The sequence below is a fragment of the Carlito syrichta genome, unplaced genomic scaffold (genome assembly GCF_000164805.1).
Source record: "Carlito syrichta isolate Samal-C Ts95f unplaced genomic scaffold, Tarsius_syrichta-2.0.1 Scaffold314116, whole genome shotgun sequence".
NCBI lineage: Eukaryota > Metazoa > Chordata > Mammalia > Primates > Tarsiidae > Carlito > Carlito syrichta.
Window position 1 is genome coordinate 364,919 of NW_007258212.1, and position 22,382 is coordinate 387,300.

A 22,382-nucleotide genomic window follows, 5' to 3' on the forward strand; every position below is an offset into this window, starting at 1 on the left:
CGCATTGGATGGGAAAGGCTTAGACGCGAAAGAGTGGGTCTGCGGGGACTACAATTCCCAGCAGGCGTCGCGGCGGCGGAGTTCACGCACGCGCAGGCCAGACCCTGGGAATACGGTTCCTCTGCGGGCCTTCTGGGAAAGGAAAATGGTGGCGCCCGGTCTGCGGCTGGGAGCGGAAAGGTTTCTTGAGACGCCTGCGGTGCTGGGGCGTCTGAGCCGCCCTTATAGCATGTCCCAAACCTTGGCTGAGGTACTACAGCTGCCGAAGAAGCAGCTGACGAAGTTGCTGTACCCGCTGCAAGAACTCGAGCGGCACCTCGCCCCGGACACGGGGCCCGACCTTCACCTGAGGATCTTCGACCCGAGCCTGGAGGACATTGCGAGGGCGGAGAGCATCTTCACAGCCACGGTCCGGAACCGCATCGATTACCTCAGCTCCGCTGTTCGTATCGACCACGCCCCGGACCTGTCCCGACCCGAGGTGAGAGAGAGCTGCTGCTGCCTGCTGTTCACACCTGCGCTGAGCGTGTTAGAGCGCGAACCCCAGCCCCCGACTACGGGCCGGTCGTGAGAACTTGCGGATGATTTTGCTATCACCTGTTGTCACCCAACGACAGATGTTTTCCAGCTTTGTGTGACGCATATTTTATTTTGACTAAATAAGCATATACCGATGCTCCTCGACTTGTAAGTCAGAAGTACAATTAATTCCCCGATTAACCCAAATCAAGATCGTTAGGTCGACCCGTCCTAAGTCAGAGACCTACAGTGTATAGTTTTAATTATTTTGGTAATGACTATGGAAGACTTTAAAAGGTTTTAAAACCCAATCTACGCGTTCACAAAATTAACTCTTGTCCTTTTATTATTTTTCTTATTTAATTGTGAAGTAGGGAAAACGTGCCAAGACAACTTAGACAGAATTTAGGCAGTGAAGGATAGGAAACGTAATAGCTTCACAGATGAGATTGTCCTTATCAATAAGTAATTTTCACCCAATATAAATTTCTTATGATGTGTAAAAATAGTATTACCTATAGAGGGCAATAATGTGGAAGATTTTTAAAGCAACTTTTATTAGGGAAATTTTCATGACTGATCATTTCATACGTGTCCTACAGCTTAATAATATTTTTATTCTAAGTCTGCACCATAGCCCTGAAACTTTTTTCTAAATATATGTAAAACTATAGTCAGGATGCAGAAAGTGCCTAAATTATTTAATAATTTTGAGAGAGCATTAACTTTGAGTTAAGCTTCTGAATTACTAGACCTTTTTTGTAATTTTTAAAATTTAGTTTTATCTACATACTAGCATTAGACTTGACCTGGCAGAGCATTTGAAATTTATGAAAGACTCAGATCAATTCATTTTGAAGGACTGACCCGGATTTTGCAGAATATATGACATCACTAGCCCTTGCCCACCAAGTGTCCCTCAGTTGTATTGACTGCCAAGGGGCATTAATAAATACTGCCCTCATTTAGAACAACTGGTTGGTATTGTTCCCCTTCAATACCTGTTCAAAAGCAGAGCCATGTGTATTAATGGTTACTATCAAGAATATTTTGTTACTTTCCACACTACAGAGAAGAAAAGCTCAATGAGCACAAGAGAGGTCAAGGGAAGAGGGACATTAATAAATACTACCATCATTTAGAATACCTGGTTGAGAAAATGTGCTTCCAAACATGTATTTGTACTTTTGAGCCAGTTTTGTTGAAATGCATCTAGTTTTTACTTTAAAGGACTTTGTAAATATGGAATGCTTAATAAAAGTTGCAGATATTCTTGAGTAGTACAGTGTAACTAAAAGCACAGACTCTACACATAAATGTCCTGAGTTCAAATTCACTTTCTAGCTATAAAGTTTTGAGCCAGTTATGTTTTCTCATCTGTAAAATGGGGATAATATCACCTACCTTACAGTCCCTGGCACATTGAAATCATTCAGTAGATATTAGCTGTATGTTAGAATTTGAGGTTTGACTAAACATGTCACTTTTTACATGGCTTGGCAAGACTGAATAGTTCTTAATGCTGAATAGTTGCATTAATACAGCATATAATATATGAAGGGGGACCCAAAATACAGAAGTTTTTTTGGAGGGTGAGCCCCTTGTAGTACAGGGTTCCTCCCACTAGGTAAGTGTTCTATGAACACATCAGCATCAGTATACCAGCTAGCGTTGTGAGAGGTTGTCTTCGGCTTCAGTTAATTTTGGGGGGAGATTATTTCAGTGCATTTGCCCATTTCACGATGAATGATTTATGAGCATACCTGCCACACCATCCTGAGTGTTTAGTAGTTTTTTACCAAAAATGGCGTAACCCTTGTTCCCCACCCTCCCTATATACCCAGTCTTTCTCAGAGTGACCTTTTTTGTTTCGTCTGATGAAAAGAGTCCTCAAAAGGAAACGTTTTGCTGATGTGGAAGAGGTAAAATAAAAAATAGCAGGTGCCTGCAGGCTCAGGCAATCCACTCACCTCAGACTCCCCCCCCACAAAAAAAAAAAAAAACAGCAGATGCACTAAAAGGCATCAAAATTGATGGTTTCAAAAACTGTTTTGAGAAGTGGAAAAGGCGTCTTGATAGATGTATTGCATCAAACAGAGAGTACTTTGAAGGTGACTGAAATTTAACACATAAGAGTAAATACACAGGTTTTTGTAAATACATTCTAGTTTTGGGGGTTCCCCCTCCTATATATTAACTAATATTATCTTTTTTTCTTGCATAAGGTTTGTTTTATAGGCAGAAGCAATGTTGGAAAATCATCCCTAATTAAGGCTTTATTTTCACTGGCCCCTGAAGTTGAAGTCAGAGTCTCCAAAAAACCAGTATGTTGAAATTTTTAAATATGTCTGGACTATCTTTTGAATTGACTAAGATAAATAATAAATGTTGGAAGTACAAGAAATCATAATTGCTAAGTTCTAGAGAAGTGATTTCTTTCTGACAAGTTATAAAGTAAGGCATTTCATTAATGCTGGTGTATTTCTCTGAAGAAAAGGAAGTGTGGCTGGGTTTGTTTGTCTTGCCAACATCTCAAGGAAATTTTCCTTTGTCCAATTCCTCCAAAGAGTTGCTAAATAAAGTGGGTTATTTATTTATTTATTTGAGGTAGATTCTTACTGTCACCCAGGCTGGAGTGTAGTGGTGCAATTATAGCTCACTCCAGCCTCAGATGCTTGGGTTATCCTCCCTCCTCAGCCTCCCAAGTAGCTGAGACAACAGGCACATATACCATGCTCACCACATGTTTTTGTCTTTTCTGGAGACACAGGTCTCACTGTCTTGCCCAGGCTGGTGTTAGACTCCTGGTCTCAAGCAGTCTTCCTACCTTGGCCTGCCAAAATGCTAGAATTACAGCCTGGCTCAAATAAAGTATTTTGTTATCATTCTATATTTCCTTCTATAAGAGTGATCATCTAGTTATCCATTGATTTGGGGGAAAATAGCTTTAAAGTTTATTTTCCTCCTATAAGTTTTTATATTCTGTAAGATATAAAATATGTGAATTAGTTTTAGATACACACACACACACACACACACACACACACACACACACACACACACTCGTCATACATATTATGTTTACCTAGGGCCACATTATGTGCTTGTTATCCAGTCTGCTATCGTAGCTTTCTGTCATTTTCTAATTTTCTCTACTTCTTCTCATTGATACAGACTATCTAAGATTCCCTTTCCTCAAAACACACTCCTGCTTTCCCTTACCTTATTGTTGCTTGTAATCCCCATCCCCCCACCCTCCCATTTTCTGGTTTCATTGACTTGGACCACTTCCATGGGACTTCACTAGTCTTTTCTTGCTCCCTGCTTCATGTAATCGATTCCCTGGCTTCATTGCTAATGATTCTTTCCATTCTTTAACCCTTGCATGCTTACTCCTGCCCTGTCTCACGAAGTAAACCAGCTAAACTGTCACTTCTAGGTAGAATGATCCCTTTCCTGTTTAAGATAGGACAGTAAGGAAATTAGTTCTTTTTTTTTCTTTTCTTTTTTTTTTTTTTTTTTTTGAGTTGGAGTCTCACTCCGTTGCCCAGACTGGCGTGCAGTGGCCGCTCCCGGCCACTGCAGCCTCGCCTGCTGGCCTCCAACAATCCTTCCGCCTCAGCCTTCCAAGTAGCTGGAATTACAGGCGCGCGCTACCACACCTGGCTGATTTTTTGATTTATTGTAGAGATGAGGACTCGTTGCCCAGGCGGGTCTCGAACCCCCGGGCTCAGGCAATCCACTCACCTCAGCCTCCCAAAGGCGCGGGATTACAGGCTGAGCCACCAAGCCCAGCAGGAAATGAGTTCTTAACATTCCCAATCTGTAATTCTAAAGTCATTTTCCTATAGGTAGACGAATAAGCTGACTAGGAACTTAGTCGCCATTTATAAAAATCTGTCCTCTGATAACATTTGTTCTAAGATTTGAACAATTGACTAACTTTTTAGACCAACTATCTTAATCATTCCTTTTCTGATTAATAAATGACCTATAGATATAAAACTATAAATAAACCATGTTTTATCAACTTTATATTAATTTTAGTTGCAGTTTTAGATATTTTATAATTGTGATATTGTACATGCTTTAGAGATTGTTTAATGAAAGCACTAAAACCCACCTAATAACACATACATAACATCTTGATTTTAAGGAAGCAATACTGTAGGTATAAGAAACTATCAGGCTTTGGATCTAGGTTTTATGAAAACCTATACAACAGATGGTAAGCATTTTAATCTATCAGTGCCATATTTCCTTTTTCTTTAAAGTAGAGATATATTGTTCATCAGAAAATATTGACTAAAATAGTCAAACAATTTAGAACATGGTGACATTTTTCCAAGAGTTAAGACTATAATATTTTGCCTAAATATGGAATCTAAAATTCTTCTTAAATTATACAGATTCATTTTTTTAAAACAATGAATTGGGCTGGGTGTGGTGGTTAACTCCTATAATCCCAGCATTTTGAGAGGCTAGTACAGGAAGATTGCTTAAGCCCTGGAGTTCGAGACCAACCTGGGCAACAAAGCAAGACCACGTTTCTATAAAAAAAATTAGCTGGGTGTGGTGGCGCATGCCTGTAGTCACAGCTACTTGGAAGGCTGAGGCAGACATATAGCCTGAGTCCAGGAAGTCAAGGCTGCTGTGAGCTGTGATTGTACCACTGCACTCCAACCTGGGTGACAGATTGAGACCGTAACTAAAAAAAGAGAAAAAAAAAGAATTGTAGAGAAATAGTGTGTTCAAAGCTTATCTCCAGCCACTTCCTTTTATCTTCTTTTTCTATGTCATTTTCAGCAGTTAGGGTGATATACTTAGATTTTTAATATATATTTGTTGATTAAATAGATAATATTTTAAATCTTTAAATGCATGAAGGACATATTTTAAGACAGCTTTTTAAAAAATTTTATTTTATCAGGGACACACAAAGAAAATGAATTTTTTCAAAGTTGGAAAATATTTTACATTGGTGGACATGCCAGGTTATGGCTATAGAGCACCTGAAGATTTTGTTGACATGGTAGAGACCTATCTAAAAGAACGAAGGAAGTAAGGAAAAAATTTTCTTTTAATAGTTATACATTTAACCCCAAGGCACGTTTTCATCAGTAGCGTATTATGAACACTTCAGTTTTTCCAAATGGAAGGTCCATTTTATTCTCATAATCTATAGTACAATATTTAGGACCAAGGGATGTACTTGTTGCTTTGTTTTCTGCCTGTTGGTTAGCAGTTCAAGCATTTTCTTAAATTGAGACTATAAAGAGTACTTTAGGAGAGTTTAATTTATTAACTTTTTAAAAACCAAACTCTTAGCTGGCTAATTTTGAAATGAAAATTGTTGGTTAATATAGTATTTACCAGATTTGAAAAACTTCTGTAAATTCTGATCATTCTTAAAATACTTCAGACATCATATCCTTTGAAGATTTTATCTTTTATTGCCTCCATATATAGTCAAGTGACAGTTCTGTTTCAAAAATTGCACTATATATAGAAAAATGTTGTTAATCTTTTAAAGTTTATAAGCGTCTTTTCTATTATAGCTTACATAGAAACTAAAAAGAAATATTTACATAAGAAAATGTGAAGCCAGGCACGGTTGCTTGCCTATAAGCCCAGCACTTTGGGAGGCTGAGGTGAGAGGATTGCCTGAGCCCATGGGTTTGAGACCAGCCTGGGCAACTTGGCGAGACCTCATCTGTACAATAAATCAAAACATTAGCCAGGCATGGTGGTGCATGCCTGAAGTTCCAGCTGCTTGGAAGCCTGAGGCAGAAGGATCGCCTGAGCCCATCAGGTCAAGGCTGCGGTGGTTGGGAGCATGCTACTGCCCTCCAACCTGGTTGACAGAGTGAGACTCCAACTCAAAAAAACAAAAAGAAAATGCAAAGTATAATGTGTGTGGCTTCTGTTAGTCTTAAAGATTTAAAATATAAACATTTCTGTAACACTTAGTGAATTTAATTATTGAAAGTAAATCTGTTGAACTGTAGGATGAACTTCTTGGTGAATTGAGAATTACTTTTGCCTAAAGAAATTTTTAAATTTGGATTAAGAATTATTTAAAGGAAAACTTCTTAGTATAGTAAGGGATGGGGGACAAATGAATGATTGTATCATTAATCCTCATTTCTACATTCTTGTAGTTTGAAGAGAACATTTTTATTGGTGGATAGTGTTGTTGGAATTACAAAAACAGACAATATTGCCATAGAAATGTGTGAAGAATTTGCATTACCCTATGTGGTAAGTATATCCTTTGAATCATGATTGTACTTAGAAATACTAGTTCTGTGTACATCTGTGTGTGCGTGGGTCTTTTAACAATTGAGCTTGTCTTGCCTCCGCAAAAGATAAAGGGGAATGCCTTTTGAATAATCTTTCCAATTAATCAGCCATTAATACTAAAGTAAGTTCTATAGTACTTTTATTCTCTTTTCCTTCTCTCAGTTTAAAATAATTGTCAAAGTTTTTTCAAGCTGTTCATTTAATGCTCCTATGTGCTCAATAAGTTAGTAGCTCTTTAACGAAAACTTGGCAGATAATACTTATCAGAATGTAAATAAAAGTGCAACAGAAAAGCTTACTTCACTAATATGGAATTTAAAAATTGTCCCTGCCAGGCTTATAATCCCAGCACTTTGGGAAGCCAAGGCAGAAGGATTGCCTGAGCCCAGGAATTCAAGACCAGCCTAGACAACATAGCGAGACTCATCTCTACAAAATAAAAAATAAAAAAATTAGCCAGATGTAGTGGTGCATACCTGTAGTCCCAGCTACTCAGGAGACTGAGGTAGAAGGATTGCCTGAACCTGGGAGGTTGAGGCTACAGGGAGCCATATCATTCCACTGTACTCCTGCCTGGATGACAATAAGACTCCAACTAAAAAAAAAAATTGTTCCAAGAACATAGTAGCCTTCAGCACACACAAGTAGGATTTTTATCTTCTTAAAACAAAATATCTTTTGGGAATATCTTCCCACCTGTATTCTTTCTGCTTTTTGACCTAAAATAGAATACAGATTAGTAGGTTGGTATCCACGTTAATTTTGCTTTGTGAGACTTCCAGATAAAACAGCACATTTAAAGTTTCTTTTCAAAGAAAAATGAAAAGCCCAATGACTATAATTTGGTTTCCAAAAAATGTCAGAAAACTAATGTGTAACAGTGGAGTTTAATGCATATCAAAGCATGTCACTAGTCAGCCCCTTTTGTTGTATCCTTGAGGGTATGGAATTACTGGGGTTTGTGAAAGTCCTATGAGGCATTAGAGATAACTTATAGTTATGAGGAGTCAAAGGATTGATAGTCTATATAGTAAAAATGCCTAAATATTACCAAACTAAGTATTAGTATTCCTTATTTGGTATCATAGCTACCAGTTTATGAAGTCACATATTTTCCTCAGTTTTAACTTTCTCCTTTGGAAAAGGAATTGGAATAGAGGAATTATGTCTGTATCTCCTTTTAAATATCAGCACATTTGCCTTTATGAGGAAAGACTTACATGGTGGGAGGCAGCATTCATAATTCACTAGAAATCACACACTTTCTGCTTCTCACTCTGTTTGGAAAAAATATTCAAACTGTGTTTTTCCTCTGCTCTCACACCATAACAGTCAACACAGAAGACTTCTGTTACCAAATGTGTGGAGGTTTTGCCCCACCAACAAGCAGTGAACACTAGCTGAGTATTCTGCAGTTCAGTTCTGACATTATCTACCTGGATATAATGTCAGATACCCCAGGTTGAGGGCTGAATTTCCAAAACTGCCTTCCATGCTCTTTCAGACACCAGTTGCAAGCCCAGGCCTCCAGGATATTTCTACCAACGAGCTGCAAGTTGGGATTCCCAAGACCCTTCTTTGAGTTCAGTTAATTTGCTAGAGTAACTCACAGAACTCAGAGAAACACTTAGGTTTGCTGGTGTAGTATAAAGGATATTACAAGGGACACAGTGAAGAGATGCATAGGACAAGGTATGAGAGAAAGAGCAGAGTTTTCATGCTCTACCTGGGCATATCACCCTCCTTGAACCTCCCCAGGGTGTTCAGCTATTTGTAAGCCCTCCAAACAGTCCTCTTGGGTTCTTATGGAAGCTTCATGAAGTCTGCATTCCTTCCCCAAGGATATGGGGCAGGATCTTCTCTGCAGTGAGGGTTTTATAATCTACAACCAGAAAGTCAGGAGAAGATTAGAGTCCTGCCTTGGGATAGGTGAAAGGAGGGCAGGAGAAAGTCTGTTTCCTGAGGCCTACATTATAACAGGAGCTATGGAAGCTGTAAGCCAGGACCTATGGACAAAAACCAACATATGTAACACCACACACTTCTGCCATTAGCATCCTTTATGACTAAAATGCATAAATTGATTTGTCGGGAAATATAATTTTACATAAATTCCCTAGGAAAACCTCGTGGATCAAGGTTTTTTTCATTGATTTCATAATCATCCATGCTTTGACCTTTCTCCAATAGGATTCCAAGTAGAATTCTAGACTCTTGGAATATATTAGCTACAACCTCTACAAATAGCATGATTTCTAATTTTTTTCTTTAGAGTATTACATATAAGGCTGAATTGTTTTGTAGGTCAAAAAAATTATTACAAATTGGCAATTTTAGGTCAACCTAATAATATTCATTTATGTATCTTAAACCACAAGGAATATTGTGGTCATCATATGAAACCTTAAGCTCATCACAATTGCAGATATGACTCCATCCTTCTTATTGATCTTAAATCCAATATATTATGGTCCCCTGTAGTTAAAACACTATTAACCATAAACACATAGTGTGTACTTAATATGTTGCACACATTAGCGCAGTCTTCACAGTATTGGGGTATTGTTTTTATTTTATAGATGAGAAAATAGGTACAGAGAGATTAAGAAATTTGCACAGGTTATCTCGTAACTGAAAAATTATAGCTAAAATGTATAAAACTATTAACTGCTTTATTTCTTTTTTTTTTGAGTTGGAGTCTCACTCCATCACCCAGACTGGAGTGCAGTAGCACGCTCCCGGCCACCACATCCTAAACCTACTGGGCTCCAGCAATCCTTCCGCCTCAGCCTTCCAAGTAGCTGGAACTACAGCCGGCACTACCACACCCAGCTAATTTTTGATTTATTGTAGAGATGAGTTCTCGCCAAGTTGCCCGGGCTCAGGCAATCTACTCACCTTGGCCTCCCAAAGCACTGGGATTACAGGCTGAGCCACCGACCCCAGCCAACTGCTTTATTTCTAATACTTAAAAATTTGTTTTCTTATAGATGGTATTAACAAAAATCGACAAATCTTCTAAGGGACATCTTTTAAAACAAGTGCTTGAGATCCAGAAATTTGTTAATACGCATACACAAGGATGTTTTCCTCAGTTGTTTCCTGTAAGGTGAGAGTGAAATTATAAAAAAACTCTATAGACTAAAAACCTATAATATTAAATCAGTGTTTCTTAAATTGAGTTGTCACTTAAAATTTAGAGGATGCACTTATAGCCATGATTTGTTGGTACAATCCATTCGTATTTTTATTTTTTTTCTTCCCTTTATTCTTTCTTCCTTCTTTTCTTTCTGGATCTTCCTTGTAGGCACTTCATTCTCTTTCTGCCTCAGCCTAATTCAACCCTAAACCACAGCAGAAGTGAAAACGTTTTACTTTTTAAAATCAGCTAAGCAATAGCCACAATAAAGATGTTATTATCCCTTTCTTACTTTCAAAGAAATCAAGTTATCTTCATAGTAGAAAGCTCATGCAGTGAGGAATAAAAATTTTCGTTTGAAAAGACCATATAGAAATAAAAATGTTTCACATTAAGTTAGAATTAAACATTGTCAGCAGGCAGAATGGTTATTTCCTGAGGTGGCAGTTTCTCAGATATTATGATGTGGTCTAGTGACAAAGCATGGGTTTGTAGTTTGATACAGGAGGTGTAGTGCCATTCTCTGATTTTCTTACTCTGACCTCTTTGTGGGAGGCACTATGCTTGATGCTACTAGAAAATAATGAAGCAAAGTAACACTGTTGTATATGAAACTGTCCCCCAAGAAGTCATTTTAGACCCTACCAATCTAGGTCAGATTTAAATTCCAATTATGAACCTACTTGTTAAGATCCCTCTTCCTTCATTTCTTATAAAATGCTCTTCTCCCTTGACCAGGATTCGAGTGTTTATATTGTTCACCTGTCTGCGCCATATGTGCAATGGGAACTCACTGGTGTGGGAGTGAAGTCCTAATTCTTAGAGGCATGAGCACTGTCATATAAAAATCACTATTTTTTTTTAAACTGTTTAATAAGAAGGAAGTGGGACTTAAGGCAACACAGACAAGATGGGCAATTCATCATTAACAGCAGCATTCGTTAAAAAAAAAATTCTTTTGACTGTAAGCTGAGATTGAGTTAATAATGTACTGTGGCTGGGGGAAAACTGACAGTGTTTTCTTGGACTACATTAATGGAACTATGGAATTCAAACAAGAGAATGATGAAGACATAGTCCCACCCTGCTGTGAGCTATGTGCCACCACATCATTTCAGTCAGACTGTGGCTTGACTTGAAGAACAACTAGAGCAGTCTGCAAACACATCATTTGGAGGGAGATTCTGTCACTAGATCATTTAAAACACTTCATTGATCCTCACTGTAGACATCCGTATTTCACAGAAAAGGTTACAGGTTGGAGAAGTTAAGTGAGTTGCAAAGAGGTATTTGCTGAAATAGAAAAAGCATGGGCTTTAGAGTCAGCCACCATGGTTTTGCATGGCTCTTCTGTTTCCTGGCTACTGATTTTAAAGAAACTTATTTCATTTTCTCTGAGTCTGTTTTCTCACTAGTAAAACTGGGATAGTTATTAGCAGAACAGGGTTCTAGAGTTAATGCAGTGTATATTTCAAAATAGCTAAAAGAGAGGACTTGCAATGTTCCCAACACAAAGAAATGATAAATGCTCAAGGTGATAGATATCCTACATACCTTGACTTGATCCTTACACATTTTATGCATGTAACAAATTATCACATGTACTGCATAAATCTGTATGAATATTATGTATCAATAAAAAATGATAATAGAATAATAAATAATAAAAATGTTTTTTAAAGCAGTCATTAGGAAGATTAAATAAAATGTATTGTGACTGACATATACACGTTAGGCACATTATAATGTTAGTTTTTGTCCTTGCCAAAGGTCAGAGAGTCAGTAAATGACAAGGTCAAAACCTATAACCTAGATTATCATATTCTCAGTATTTTTTAGAGGCATTTTCTTCTTTAGATACACCAGCGTTCTCTGCTGCATGAGTCTGGAAGCATTGCTGCTACCATACTCACCATAGGTGACTGGAGAAAGCCGCACAGCACTCAGAATCAAAGATTTGAGACATGGGAGACTACTGGCCTTCAAGATCTTCACTGTTGACTATACCACAGTGAACATACTAGAAAGTTTGCAAGCTGCACTCTTAGTTCTCAAAACCCAATGCAGAAAATGGAGTTCTAAATACTTGCTTTTACTTGCATGACCAAGCTCCAGGCCATCCCTCCAGAAGGGAGTTTGGCCTGTTCACAAAAAGGTTATTATAAAATGAGTGCGGTTTTGTTTCCTTCTCTTTCTATGCTGTTGGTAGGAGAAAAATGCAGTGTGAGGTAGATGCATAGTCTGATGAGTTTTGGCCTTTAAGTATTAGTCTTCAAGTCTGAACTCTGTCCCAGCAGGGTAGAGAAGTTATAAATGGTACTGGGATCAGCCTGTTTTTATAAGTAGAAATATATAAGTAGGCACAGTATACAAGCAGAGATCCCCCCCAAAATGGAATTTATTTATAAAAAATTGTGTATTCTTACATGTTTAGACTTCAGTTACCTTTAAAGTACTCTTTGTCTAAAGTGCAGTATATCTACTGAGATGCTTTTTCCACTGCTCAAAACAGTTTTTGAACTTGTCAATTTTGATGCCATTTAGTGCTTGTATCATTTTTTATTTTACCTCTTTCGCAATGGCAAAACATTCCCTTCAGCAAAGTAGCTCAGGACAAGATCAGGTGAGTAGAGATGGTGGGGCATGGGGATCATGCTATTTTTGATCAAAAATTGCTGAACACTCAGCGCAGTATCGGCAGGTTGTTTGTATAAATCACCCATCATGAAATAGCAATTGTGCTGAAAGAATCAACAAAAATATTTGACTGAAGCTGAAACACAGCCTCTCACAACAATGCTAACTGGTACACTGATGCTGATGGGTTCCTAGAACACTTATCTTGTGGGGGAAACCTGTACCACAGGAGATCTGCCCTCCAAAAATCAATTCTGTTTTTTAGGGGGGATCCCCCCTCATTGTGGCTTTCTATGTAGTGTTTCTGTGGTTTCTTTCTTTTTTTTTGAGTTAGAGTCTTACTCTGTCTCCTAGGCTGGAGTGCAGTGGCACGCTCACGGCCACCGCATCCTCAACCTGCTGGGTTCAGGCGATCCTTCTGCCTCAACCTTCCAAGTAGCTGGAACTACAGGCATGCACTACCACGCCTGGATAATTTTCTGATTTATTGTAGAGGTGAGGTCTCACCAAGTTACCCGGGCTGGTCTTGAACCCATGAGCTCAGGCAATCCTCTCACCTCAGTCTCCCAAAGTGCTGGGATTATAGGCATGAGCTACCGCACCTGGCCATTTCTGTGGTTTTCTGTGTAGCGAAATTTGAGCAAATGAGATATGATTCTAAGCAGAGACAAAAATTGTATGAATTGGCAGAAGTGTTGCAAATGAGTTATTTAGTGTGTGAACTATATAACTTAAATCTCTCCTCTCCTTTAAATAGTATAACTTCACATATAACCTAGGAATCATTATGGGCTATTCTCAAGTTGGCAGCTTTGGTCAAGTCTAAAATGCTACACTTTATCAAGAAAAGAATTAGCAATATGGCAGGAAATATTTTACTTGTATATAGAACCTTAGTATATCCATGCCCAAGAAACCATGTGGCTGATCTGCATATTGACGAATGGATATTGGAGTGGGCTTGAGAGGCAGGAGATGGAGAATTGGGTGTGAGTAGAGACAACTCATCACAGAGAAGTTTCACCACGAAGGGAAAGAAATGGAGGAGGAGCTGTAGGAGGCTGGATAGATGGATGGATATAGGAAGACAGATAGATAAATAATATATAAATAATAGTGATGGTAATTTTTTTTAAACCTGGAAAAGATCTAAATTAATAAGGTAACTGAATTTTTGTCACCAAAAAAACAAACTAAAGAGATCAAGAGACTTAATTTGGAAAATAAAGCAAAATAGAAGATACAGATAAATCTTTAGAATCATGAAGGAAATGAATCAGATAATATCAATCATCAGATTTTAGAATACTATAAGATGCTGAATGAAGAGAGGAAAGGTAAAACACATACAAAGACATTCTGCTTTATACATGAAATCACAAGAATGTTTAAAGGCTGGATTCACTCAGATCTGTTTCTACCTCTGAGGTTAGGAAGAAAATTATTTTCTTTTCTTTTTCACAGTACTGTGACCTTTTCTGGAATCCATCTAATGAGATGCTTTATAGCAAATATAACAGGAAATCTTGACTAATGGCTCCCAGTTTAACTGAAGATTCAAAAAACCGCATCATGCCAACTGGAGATAAATAGAAGAATTTCAACATTGTTTAAAACGTTGTGCATCTGTAACTTCAGGAGGATCATTTCGTTTTTAAACCCTGCACCTTCCCAAAGTAAAGATGAATTTGTGCCTGGGATAAAAAACAGTTTCTAAATAATTGAATTATGCTGTTCATTGAAACAGATACTGTTTTTCCCATTTTGACAAACTGACAAGAGCATATAGAAACCCATAAAATGAAAACCTATTACTACTATATAGAGAATGGTTGACCACGTTATTTATTGGGCTTTGTCTTTTAAAGAAAATGTGTATTATTTTTTTTTGTTGTTTTAAAGTAGACTAGGTAAAGGGGACTGCTTTTTTTTCTAAGCATTGATAGGTAAGTAGAAGGATAAATGTTCCCATAATCTTTTTTTCAAGTCATTATTTGAAAATTGAAAAAATATAAAGTTTGTCAGCCCATGTTGGAAACACCCAGAAGACCATAATTCAAGTTCAAATTCTGGTATTTATCACATGTTGGACTTTGGGCAACATACATGATTTCTCTGAACTTCATTTGTAACTGTAACCTTGAAAGCTATTAAGATTAATATGGTTTTACATAGTAGGCAATATATGTGAGAAAGACAGCTACATATTTGTAAAGCCAACTAACCAAAGAAATATAGCAAAATGCAGGGGTAGATTTACCACAGGAAGGATCCTGTCACAGGGAAGTAACATTTTCTCTAGTGAAAAACAAACAAAACCCAGAAACTAGCTTTAAGTAAGAAATCTAATTTGCAAAGGGCAAGAGAAAAAAGTTGGTGAGATGGTTTAGACTTGGTACATTAAGATTCACAATGGAAAGATAAAGCCTTTGAACTGAAGTTAATGGAAAAGATTTTTTGAAGGTGCCACTCACTGTTTATGTAAGTGGCTTTGCTTTTCAAAGTGAGGCTGAATATTAAGAGGTTATAGCTATATTACTAGATAAAAAATAAATGCTGTGAACCAGTTTTATGGCTTTTTTTAGAAACTTATTTCTGAATATTTTCATTTGTTTTATAGTTGATAGAATTGGTCTATTTTATTCTAACCAGCAGTGTTTTAAGCCCAAAAAAAGGATGTTTTAACATTGGCATGCACAAAGTAAAATATATAGTGGCAAAAGAATTATCTTAGAAGTCATCTTTCTGTCAGTGTTACTTTACTACTTGTTTTAGCCTTGGTTCTTCTAAAAGCAGAGACTGCAACAAAAGCTTGCATGGGTAATTTATTTGGAAAGTGGTCCTAGGGAACAGGAAACAGCAGTGAAGTGAAACAGAAGAAAGGAAAGCCTATGAATCATGTATTCTTTGAGTTAGCCAAAACATAGGTACTAGTGCTTGATCTTGTGGGAACTTCAGAGAAGCTTTGTGAAATGTGTGATCTTTGGTGAACAGGTTTGTGCAAACCTAAAGGTTGAGGAAGCTGAGAGGTAAAAGAGGCTGACGGATTCAGTTTCTCAGAAAGAAATTTAGGCACAGAAGCTGTATCTTGAGCTGCCATGAGACAGAGGATCACTCCACCATTACACCCAAGACCTGAGACTGAGATACCATAGGGAAAAGATATCCATGCCTCAGAAGGAATGTATAAGAAAATTGAAGTCAAACCTTCAGGAAAAGGCAATGCTGTGTGCCTCATAGCCTATAATTTGTTCAAGGGCAGGATTTATGAAAGTATGTATGTGCTCGCAACAGTAGATAAAAGTAGAAATCCTAAGAGGCATTTCCGGAACTCAGATTGGTCAGAAGTCAGCATCTGAAACTTACTTTAGCTTCCAGTCTCTGAATTTCTTTAAGGAAGGGAATGGACAGCCTCCCTGCCTTTCCCAGGTTGTACATGCCCAAGTGCCAAGCAATTCCTGCACGTAGTCAGAGGCCCCAGGGCTGAAAGTGAGAGGAGGCAAGTCTAGCCCTACTTGAAACTGGCTGCCACAAGTGACTGAAGTAAGAAAGTCAAAAGAATCCAAAGTGACACAAAGGTCTCATACACCACTCATAAATGAAACTCAACATTAGTGATAAAACTGGTATGCACTATGATAACCCTGACAATTGTTTTAGTCTCATTTATTAGGTGAGTTATGGTTTAGTATATTTTAGATGTCATTTTTTTTTCTTGGAGTTTTACTCTGTTGCTCAGGTTGGAGTGCAGTGGCACGCTCACAGCCACTGCAGCCTCGACCTGCTGGGCTTAGGCCATCCTTCCACCTCAGCCTTCCAAGTAGCTGTAAATACAGGCGTGCGCTACCACACCCAGTTTATTTTTTGATATATTGTACAGACAAGGTCTCACCAAGTTGCCCAGGCTAGTCTCGAACCCCCAGGCTCAGGCAATCCTCTTGCCTCGGCCTCCCAAAGTGCTGAGCCACCGTACCTGGCCAAATATCTTTTTTTAAATGTAAAACATTAAGGCTGGTGCAGTGACTCATGCCTGTAATCCTAGAATGTTGGGAAGCCGAGGCAGAATTGCTCAGGAGTTCGAGACCAGCCTGGGTAACATAACAAGACCTCATCTCTACAAAAATTACAAAAAGAAAAATAGGTATGGTGGTTTATGGCTGTAGTCCCAGCTACACAGAAGGCTGAGGTGAGAGGATTACCTAAGCTCAGGAAGTCAAAGATATGGTGAGCCATATTGGTAACCCAGCACTCCACTTACTCTGGGTGACAGAGTAAGACCCCCCAAATTAAAAAAAAAAAGTAAAAATGTAAAACAATTTTAGGGTTATTTGGGAAAATTAACTGATATAGAATTCAGTAAACCCCCTACGTGCAAACAAGTTCTATTCCAAGAGCATGTTTGTAAGTCCAATTTGTTTATAAATCCAACAGTTACCGTAGGTACCCAACTAACACAATCAGCTATGTAGTACTGTACTATTATAGGCTTATAATACTTTTCACACAAATAATAAGCAAAAAATCTTTAATCTTACATTACAGTATTTTGAGAAGTACAGTGATGCAGTACAATAGCTGAAATTGAGTGAACAGGCAAGAAGAGTTACTGGAAGAGGAAGAGGGGGTGGGAGATGATTGAGCTAAAGGATCATCAGCAAGAGTTGGAGGGCAAGCTGCAATTTCACTCATACTTGATGTTGACAGCACAGGTTCTGGTTCCTTGCTGGATTCAATTATCTGTACCCTCTTGAAAAAATGATCAGTAATGTCTGGGTAGTAGTTGTTTATTCTCATCATAGATGACATAGCAGCACTGGATTGCATTCTGAACAGCTGCTGTAAACTGTACCCTTCTATGTTCAGGTCCTGTGCCTCAAAAACTAACAGCGCCTCCTCAAATAACTAACTTACATGACTGAACATGCAAATGCACTTTCACATCTTTGAAAGCTTGCAACTTGAAGGTTTGTATGTAGGGGACTTGCTATACTACATTCCTTATAAACATATAAATTATTATTTTGCGGACACAGGTGTGAAGCTTTTTACTATTTCGCTGAGTTGTGAGGGACAGGAGATGGGAAAGGAGATGAAAATACTTACTCCAAAGGAACATTAATGAGGTAGGAAAAAATACTAGGTTGATAGTCCAATCTAGGCTTTATAGTTCTACCTTAACTTACTAAACCACTTTGATTTTTTAATGAGATAATCAAGTTTCTTTCAGCTATAAAAGTTTATCATTTGGAACAAAAATGCAATTTCAGGTGCAGAAACCTAAGCCCAAAGGAAACTGACTAGCTCAGTGGAGTCATATACAAATAGCTATAGAAGCAAGACTGGATCTTAAATCTTCTGACTCCTAAAGACCTTTTTTAAAAAAAACTTTTTCAGAAAAAGAAAGCAAAATCAGAAATTGGGACATAAAGTCTTATAGGATAGAAGCTAGATGGACAATAAGGAAGTAAATCAAGCCCTATGGTCAAAGAAGCAATGCCACACTTAGGGACCTTAATAATGTATCTTCATTTCCCAATATGTAAAGGAACACATTGAACACAAGGCCACTTAGGCGCTGAACGTTTCTAGACTTGTCAGGAATAAAATCTCCTTGGTATTGTCTATGTTTTAAAGCACTAAGTGGCTACTACCACTTGGTAGGAAGCTAGAAGGAATGTGAAAAATGATTAGAGATTAAGAACTTTGAATTAAACCAGAATGTTCAACAAAGGGCTTCAGGAGAGAAGCTAAATCATTGTTGCTATAACTGAATTTTGGGCCACTTCAAACTTATCTAGGTACCTTGTTAAAAATGCAGACTTCTCTCCCATGTTTTTCATCCTCTGGGAAGGGACTGGTAATCTGCATTTTTAAACAATCCACCAGGTGATTCTTAAAAAAGCTAAAGCTTAAAAACCACTGGTATAGAAAACCAGGAAAATGCAGACAGGGAAAGGACAAAGCCAGATAAAGAGTGAAAAGGAAGTGCAGAAAAGGAAATGAATGATAAGAAGGCTGAGGAAAAGGATGCAGTATACTAAGGTACTGTTTTATTTTCCTGTAAAGCTGTATGCAACAACATAAAACATAAGGCTACTGTAGAAGCTTAATGACCTAATTCTGGTGAGTTCGAACATTTGAAAGCTGGTGCCTAAAACTTCACATCATTATTTCAAAATACATAAGATTTACCCCCTCAGAGCAATTGTATCACCAGTGTCCAAATATCAGATAACACCATCAGCACCAAATTATAAATTTGCATATTAGCTGCATTCTTGAGTCTATTTTGTGTCACCTCACCTTATTTTTTCATTTTACTTTCTCACCTACCTCTTTATTATCCTGTTATATTTCATGTGTAACCATAAACCACCTTATAGCCTTTTTGGAAAAAGGTTTATTTGGAATCAGTTTTTGGTACCCAAATAGATGAACACAAGAAAAAAAAAACTTTTTAGCAAACTCCAAAAGCATTTAATATGACCTCCTAAGAGGTAAGGTGAACAAATGAAGAGAAGCAATGGTTGTGACCGGTCCCTGGTAATATCATCAATGGCAAAACTTGATGATCAATCCTAGTATGTAAACAATACAACTGTCAGAAGCTACAAACTTTAGTATTCAGAGGTGGATTTATCTATGATGGAGCCAATAACGCCAAAGTGAGCTTTCAGGTGCTTCCTTGCTATTCCCCACCCTCACTCCCTATTTACCTTAAGGGACTTAATTCAGGTATCAAATCCCTGGTACATCATAAAATTATTCCATTTTTCAGGGTCCTATGAGCATCAGTCAAGGAATTATAACTGCTTCTCAGGGGTAGGCTGTAGCAGATTTTCATCTCACTGTCTCACATGTAGTTGAAGCCAAAAAAATACTTGTTGATTAAATGGCACAAACCTCCTATAAATGTTTACTGAACTGAACTGAACTCCTGTGCGATGCTGCACTAAAATAGCTCCTCTGAGTCCAGGTAGTACTTCCAGATCTCAGGACTTCCACTTAAAAAAGTAAATCCCCTAGAAGTCTCACATATTAACATCTAAACTCTCATTAACACAAAGATATCATCAATGTCATCTGTCTCCTTAATGGTTCCTGATGTTCTGTGTGTGTTTGTTTGCATCACTGTCCTTGAATCAGTTTCATTTTCACTGCTTTCTGTAAGATTTTCATGCATCTGTTTCTCCGTAGTTTGTGTGAAAGGACTGGAAACTCTGGGTTGCTCACTGTTAAGGTAGAGGTCAGTTCTATGACCTGTACAGTGTGAAAGTCTCCACTTAGCACTGGCATCTGCAGCATTCTTCTGAGTCCCTAGAGGAAACTGCTGAATTTCCTTTAAGAGAGTTGACTGCAACTTTCTCTGTGGTTTCCTTTGTCTCAGTAAAAATGTATTCGGTGATCTTCTTTGTCTCAGATGATGCTTTGAAGTTTTGATACCTGAGCCACGAAGAAGGCAGTTGCACACAGATGTTTTTATGCACTCTAGCTTCTTTGGTAAACTTTAAAGGCAGAGAGAAAGGAAAAAATCTGAGCTTGTTAAGATGCAGGTAAACATTCTAAAGTGCTTTTAATTTACCAACTTCCAACAGAAAACTATTCAGTTCATCTGCAAGTTCTATGCCTGTGTATAATCCCAGAATTATCGAAAAATAAAGAAATAGGCGTTTCAACCCAATCTGTTTTTTCATAGCACAGTTTCCCTCTGGTTGAAGTTATAGGCATGTGTCCCCATTTTGCTCTCAAAGTAAAGTAACCATTATAAAGCCCTAAACAGATCTGTAACTATAGATAAGAAATTATGGTGCAGAGACAGGCTCAGTGGCTCACACCAATAATCCTAAAACTTTAGGAGGCTGAGGTGAGAGGATTGTTTGAGCCCAGGAGTTCGAGGCCAGCCTGGGAGCAGCGAGACAGACCTTGTCTCTAATAATTACAAAAAGAAAAAAATTATGGTACAGGCATAGGATAGTTCTCCTTGTTGTTTTTTTAAGACTCTTCTCCTCCTACCCAAACTGAAACACAATAGCCTACTTCCATGTCACTTTTTTTTTTTGAAAGAGCTTATTTCGTAAAGAATACATAATAAACAGGTTAGGGTAATGGCCTCTGTGAAGGCAGAATAAGGATCTTTATACTCATTTGTGTCTGAAATTGTTACCATCAGCATGTTATTTTTTTAAATAAAAATATAAAGCCCTGAAGTGTCTAATGTCTAACTTTATGATGTAATGCTTCATGCACTACTGGCCCACAAGCAAAAATAACCATCCTTAAATAGTTCTATGTAAAAATCACAGGAAAAAGAGGTCAGTACATGGAAAGTCCAGCTCATATGAATGAAGGGTAAGCCTGACCCTGGCCCTGGCATCTGGTATGGACCTTGTAAGGAGCAGGCGCCTACCTTCTGCTTCTGCCTCACACCCTCATCCCACTGCACTGAGGCTGACTGCAGAAGGGCCGCCTCTCCAACTAGAGCATAAGCTCCGTGAGAACCAAGCCTGTTGATGCAGTTGTATCCCAGGGCTTAGCACACATGGACACTCTTAATGCTTTCTGAATGAAGGAATGGAAATGATGAAGAGTATAAATGACTAAGTTCAATTATCCTAAGTTTATTTTCTCCCTCTAACGACATAGCTTTGCTCTTAGAACAAAAGTAACAAATGAAATTGCAATTTGAATAGATCTCTTTTAGGCCCCCTTGGACAGCTAGATATCTCATTTTAAAGAAAGGTGACCTGAATATACTTTTATCCTAAATAACAGAAAAAGGAATACAGTTTTCGTAATATACTTACCTATGACCTTGAGCTTCCACGTGCTTAAGCCGGTTACTTTTAAGAAGTTTGTTACCCAGAAAGGTGGACTGAGCCTTAAATTTGTTTCTCCTGCACCATACAATTGCCATTTGGATTTCTTCAGAAAGCTGTATGAAGGACTCAGCCTCTCGGAATCTCTGCACCAAACTTTTGGCACGAGAAGTTCCTATGACTTTCTGAGAAGAATTTCTGGTTATCTTTAGTCTGGATTGAGAACATTTAAAATCACAGCTGGTCTTCTGAAATGTGAAAAGGTGAGAAAAATATACTGAATGTGTTGCTGACATGTAATTATATGGCAACTGGGAATGCTGGCTCATGGTCAAAATTTTAAAACTATCAGTCTTTAAAAGAAAGATGACTTTTTTACTCTGAACTTTTCTTTAGTCTTAAAAAAAGTTAATGTTTTTCTCCAGTGCTCCAAAAACAAGATTCCCTCTGCAGCTGAATTAGATTGACACAGGTAGCTTAAATATTCTAACACACATATATAATATATGCAAAAGAATAAAACACCACATGATTAAATATTGGTCAAAGCCTAATGGAGGGAATCACTGAAGGGCCCTTTTCTACATCACTAAACTGTCACAACTTATTTTTCACTTATTTCCAAACCCTGAACAAACTTCCTTGATGATGGGACATAAGTGTTCCTGAAAATAGAGATCATATGGAGACTTGCAGAGCACATTTCTAATTCCACCAGTCATCTTCTGACAAGACACTTTTATTTCTTCAGCCCTTTCTTTATCAAGTCAAAAGTTTGGATTTTAGTTACTATTTCTTTATGAAAATATACTACCTCCTTGGTACGCTTCTTCTCTTCCTCTTCATTCATAGTTTACTTTCTTCCAAATTTCTCACACTCAAAAGGGATTTTAAAAAGAAGTAGAGCCGGGCTTGGTGGCTCAGCCTGTAATCCCAGCATTTTGGGAGGCCGAGGTGAGTGGATTGCC

At 38.0% G+C, this 22,382-nt stretch overlaps 2 protein-coding genes across 4 annotated transcripts in view; one reads left to right on the top strand and one right to left on the bottom strand.

The window, feature by feature from the left end:
- The first annotated feature begins 70 nt into the window (after positions 1-70).
- GTPBP8 (GTP binding protein 8 (putative)) lies at positions 71-15,323 on the top strand. 3 transcript variants are annotated; one of them, XM_008071096.2, is made up of 6 exons: positions 71-481; positions 2,745-2,843; positions 5,450-5,580; positions 6,681-6,780; positions 9,813-9,931; positions 14,063-15,315. In XM_008071096.2, exons 1-6 carry the CDS (start codon positions 146-148, stop codon positions 14,130-14,132), a joined length of 855 nt encoding a protein of 284 aa, XP_008069287.1. In that variant the 5' UTR covers positions 71-145; the 3' UTR covers positions 14,133-15,315. The 3 variants fall into 3 exon arrangements, with proteins under 3 accessions (XP_008069287.1, XP_008069288.1, XP_021574758.1); XM_008071097.2 differs by lacking the exon at positions 9,813-9,931 and having other exon boundaries at positions 89-481; positions 14,063-15,323; XM_021719083.1 differs by lacking the exon at positions 2,745-2,843 and having other exon boundaries at positions 137-481.
- Positions 15,324-19,052: 3,729 nt separating this feature from the next.
- LOC103273661 (nucleolus and neural progenitor protein) overlaps positions 19,053-22,382 on the bottom strand; it is a 6,843-nt gene continuing 3,513 nt past the window's right edge. Inside the window, exons 3-4 of the mRNA XM_008071098.2 lie at positions 21,403-21,662; positions 19,053-20,103 (exon numbers count right to left, since the gene is read on the bottom strand). Of these exons, the coding sequence (XP_008069289.1) occupies positions 19,644-20,103; positions 21,403-21,662 (720 nt within the window). The 3' untranslated portion in view covers positions 19,053-19,643. The remainder of the gene's footprint in view (positions 20,104-21,402; positions 21,663-22,382) is intronic.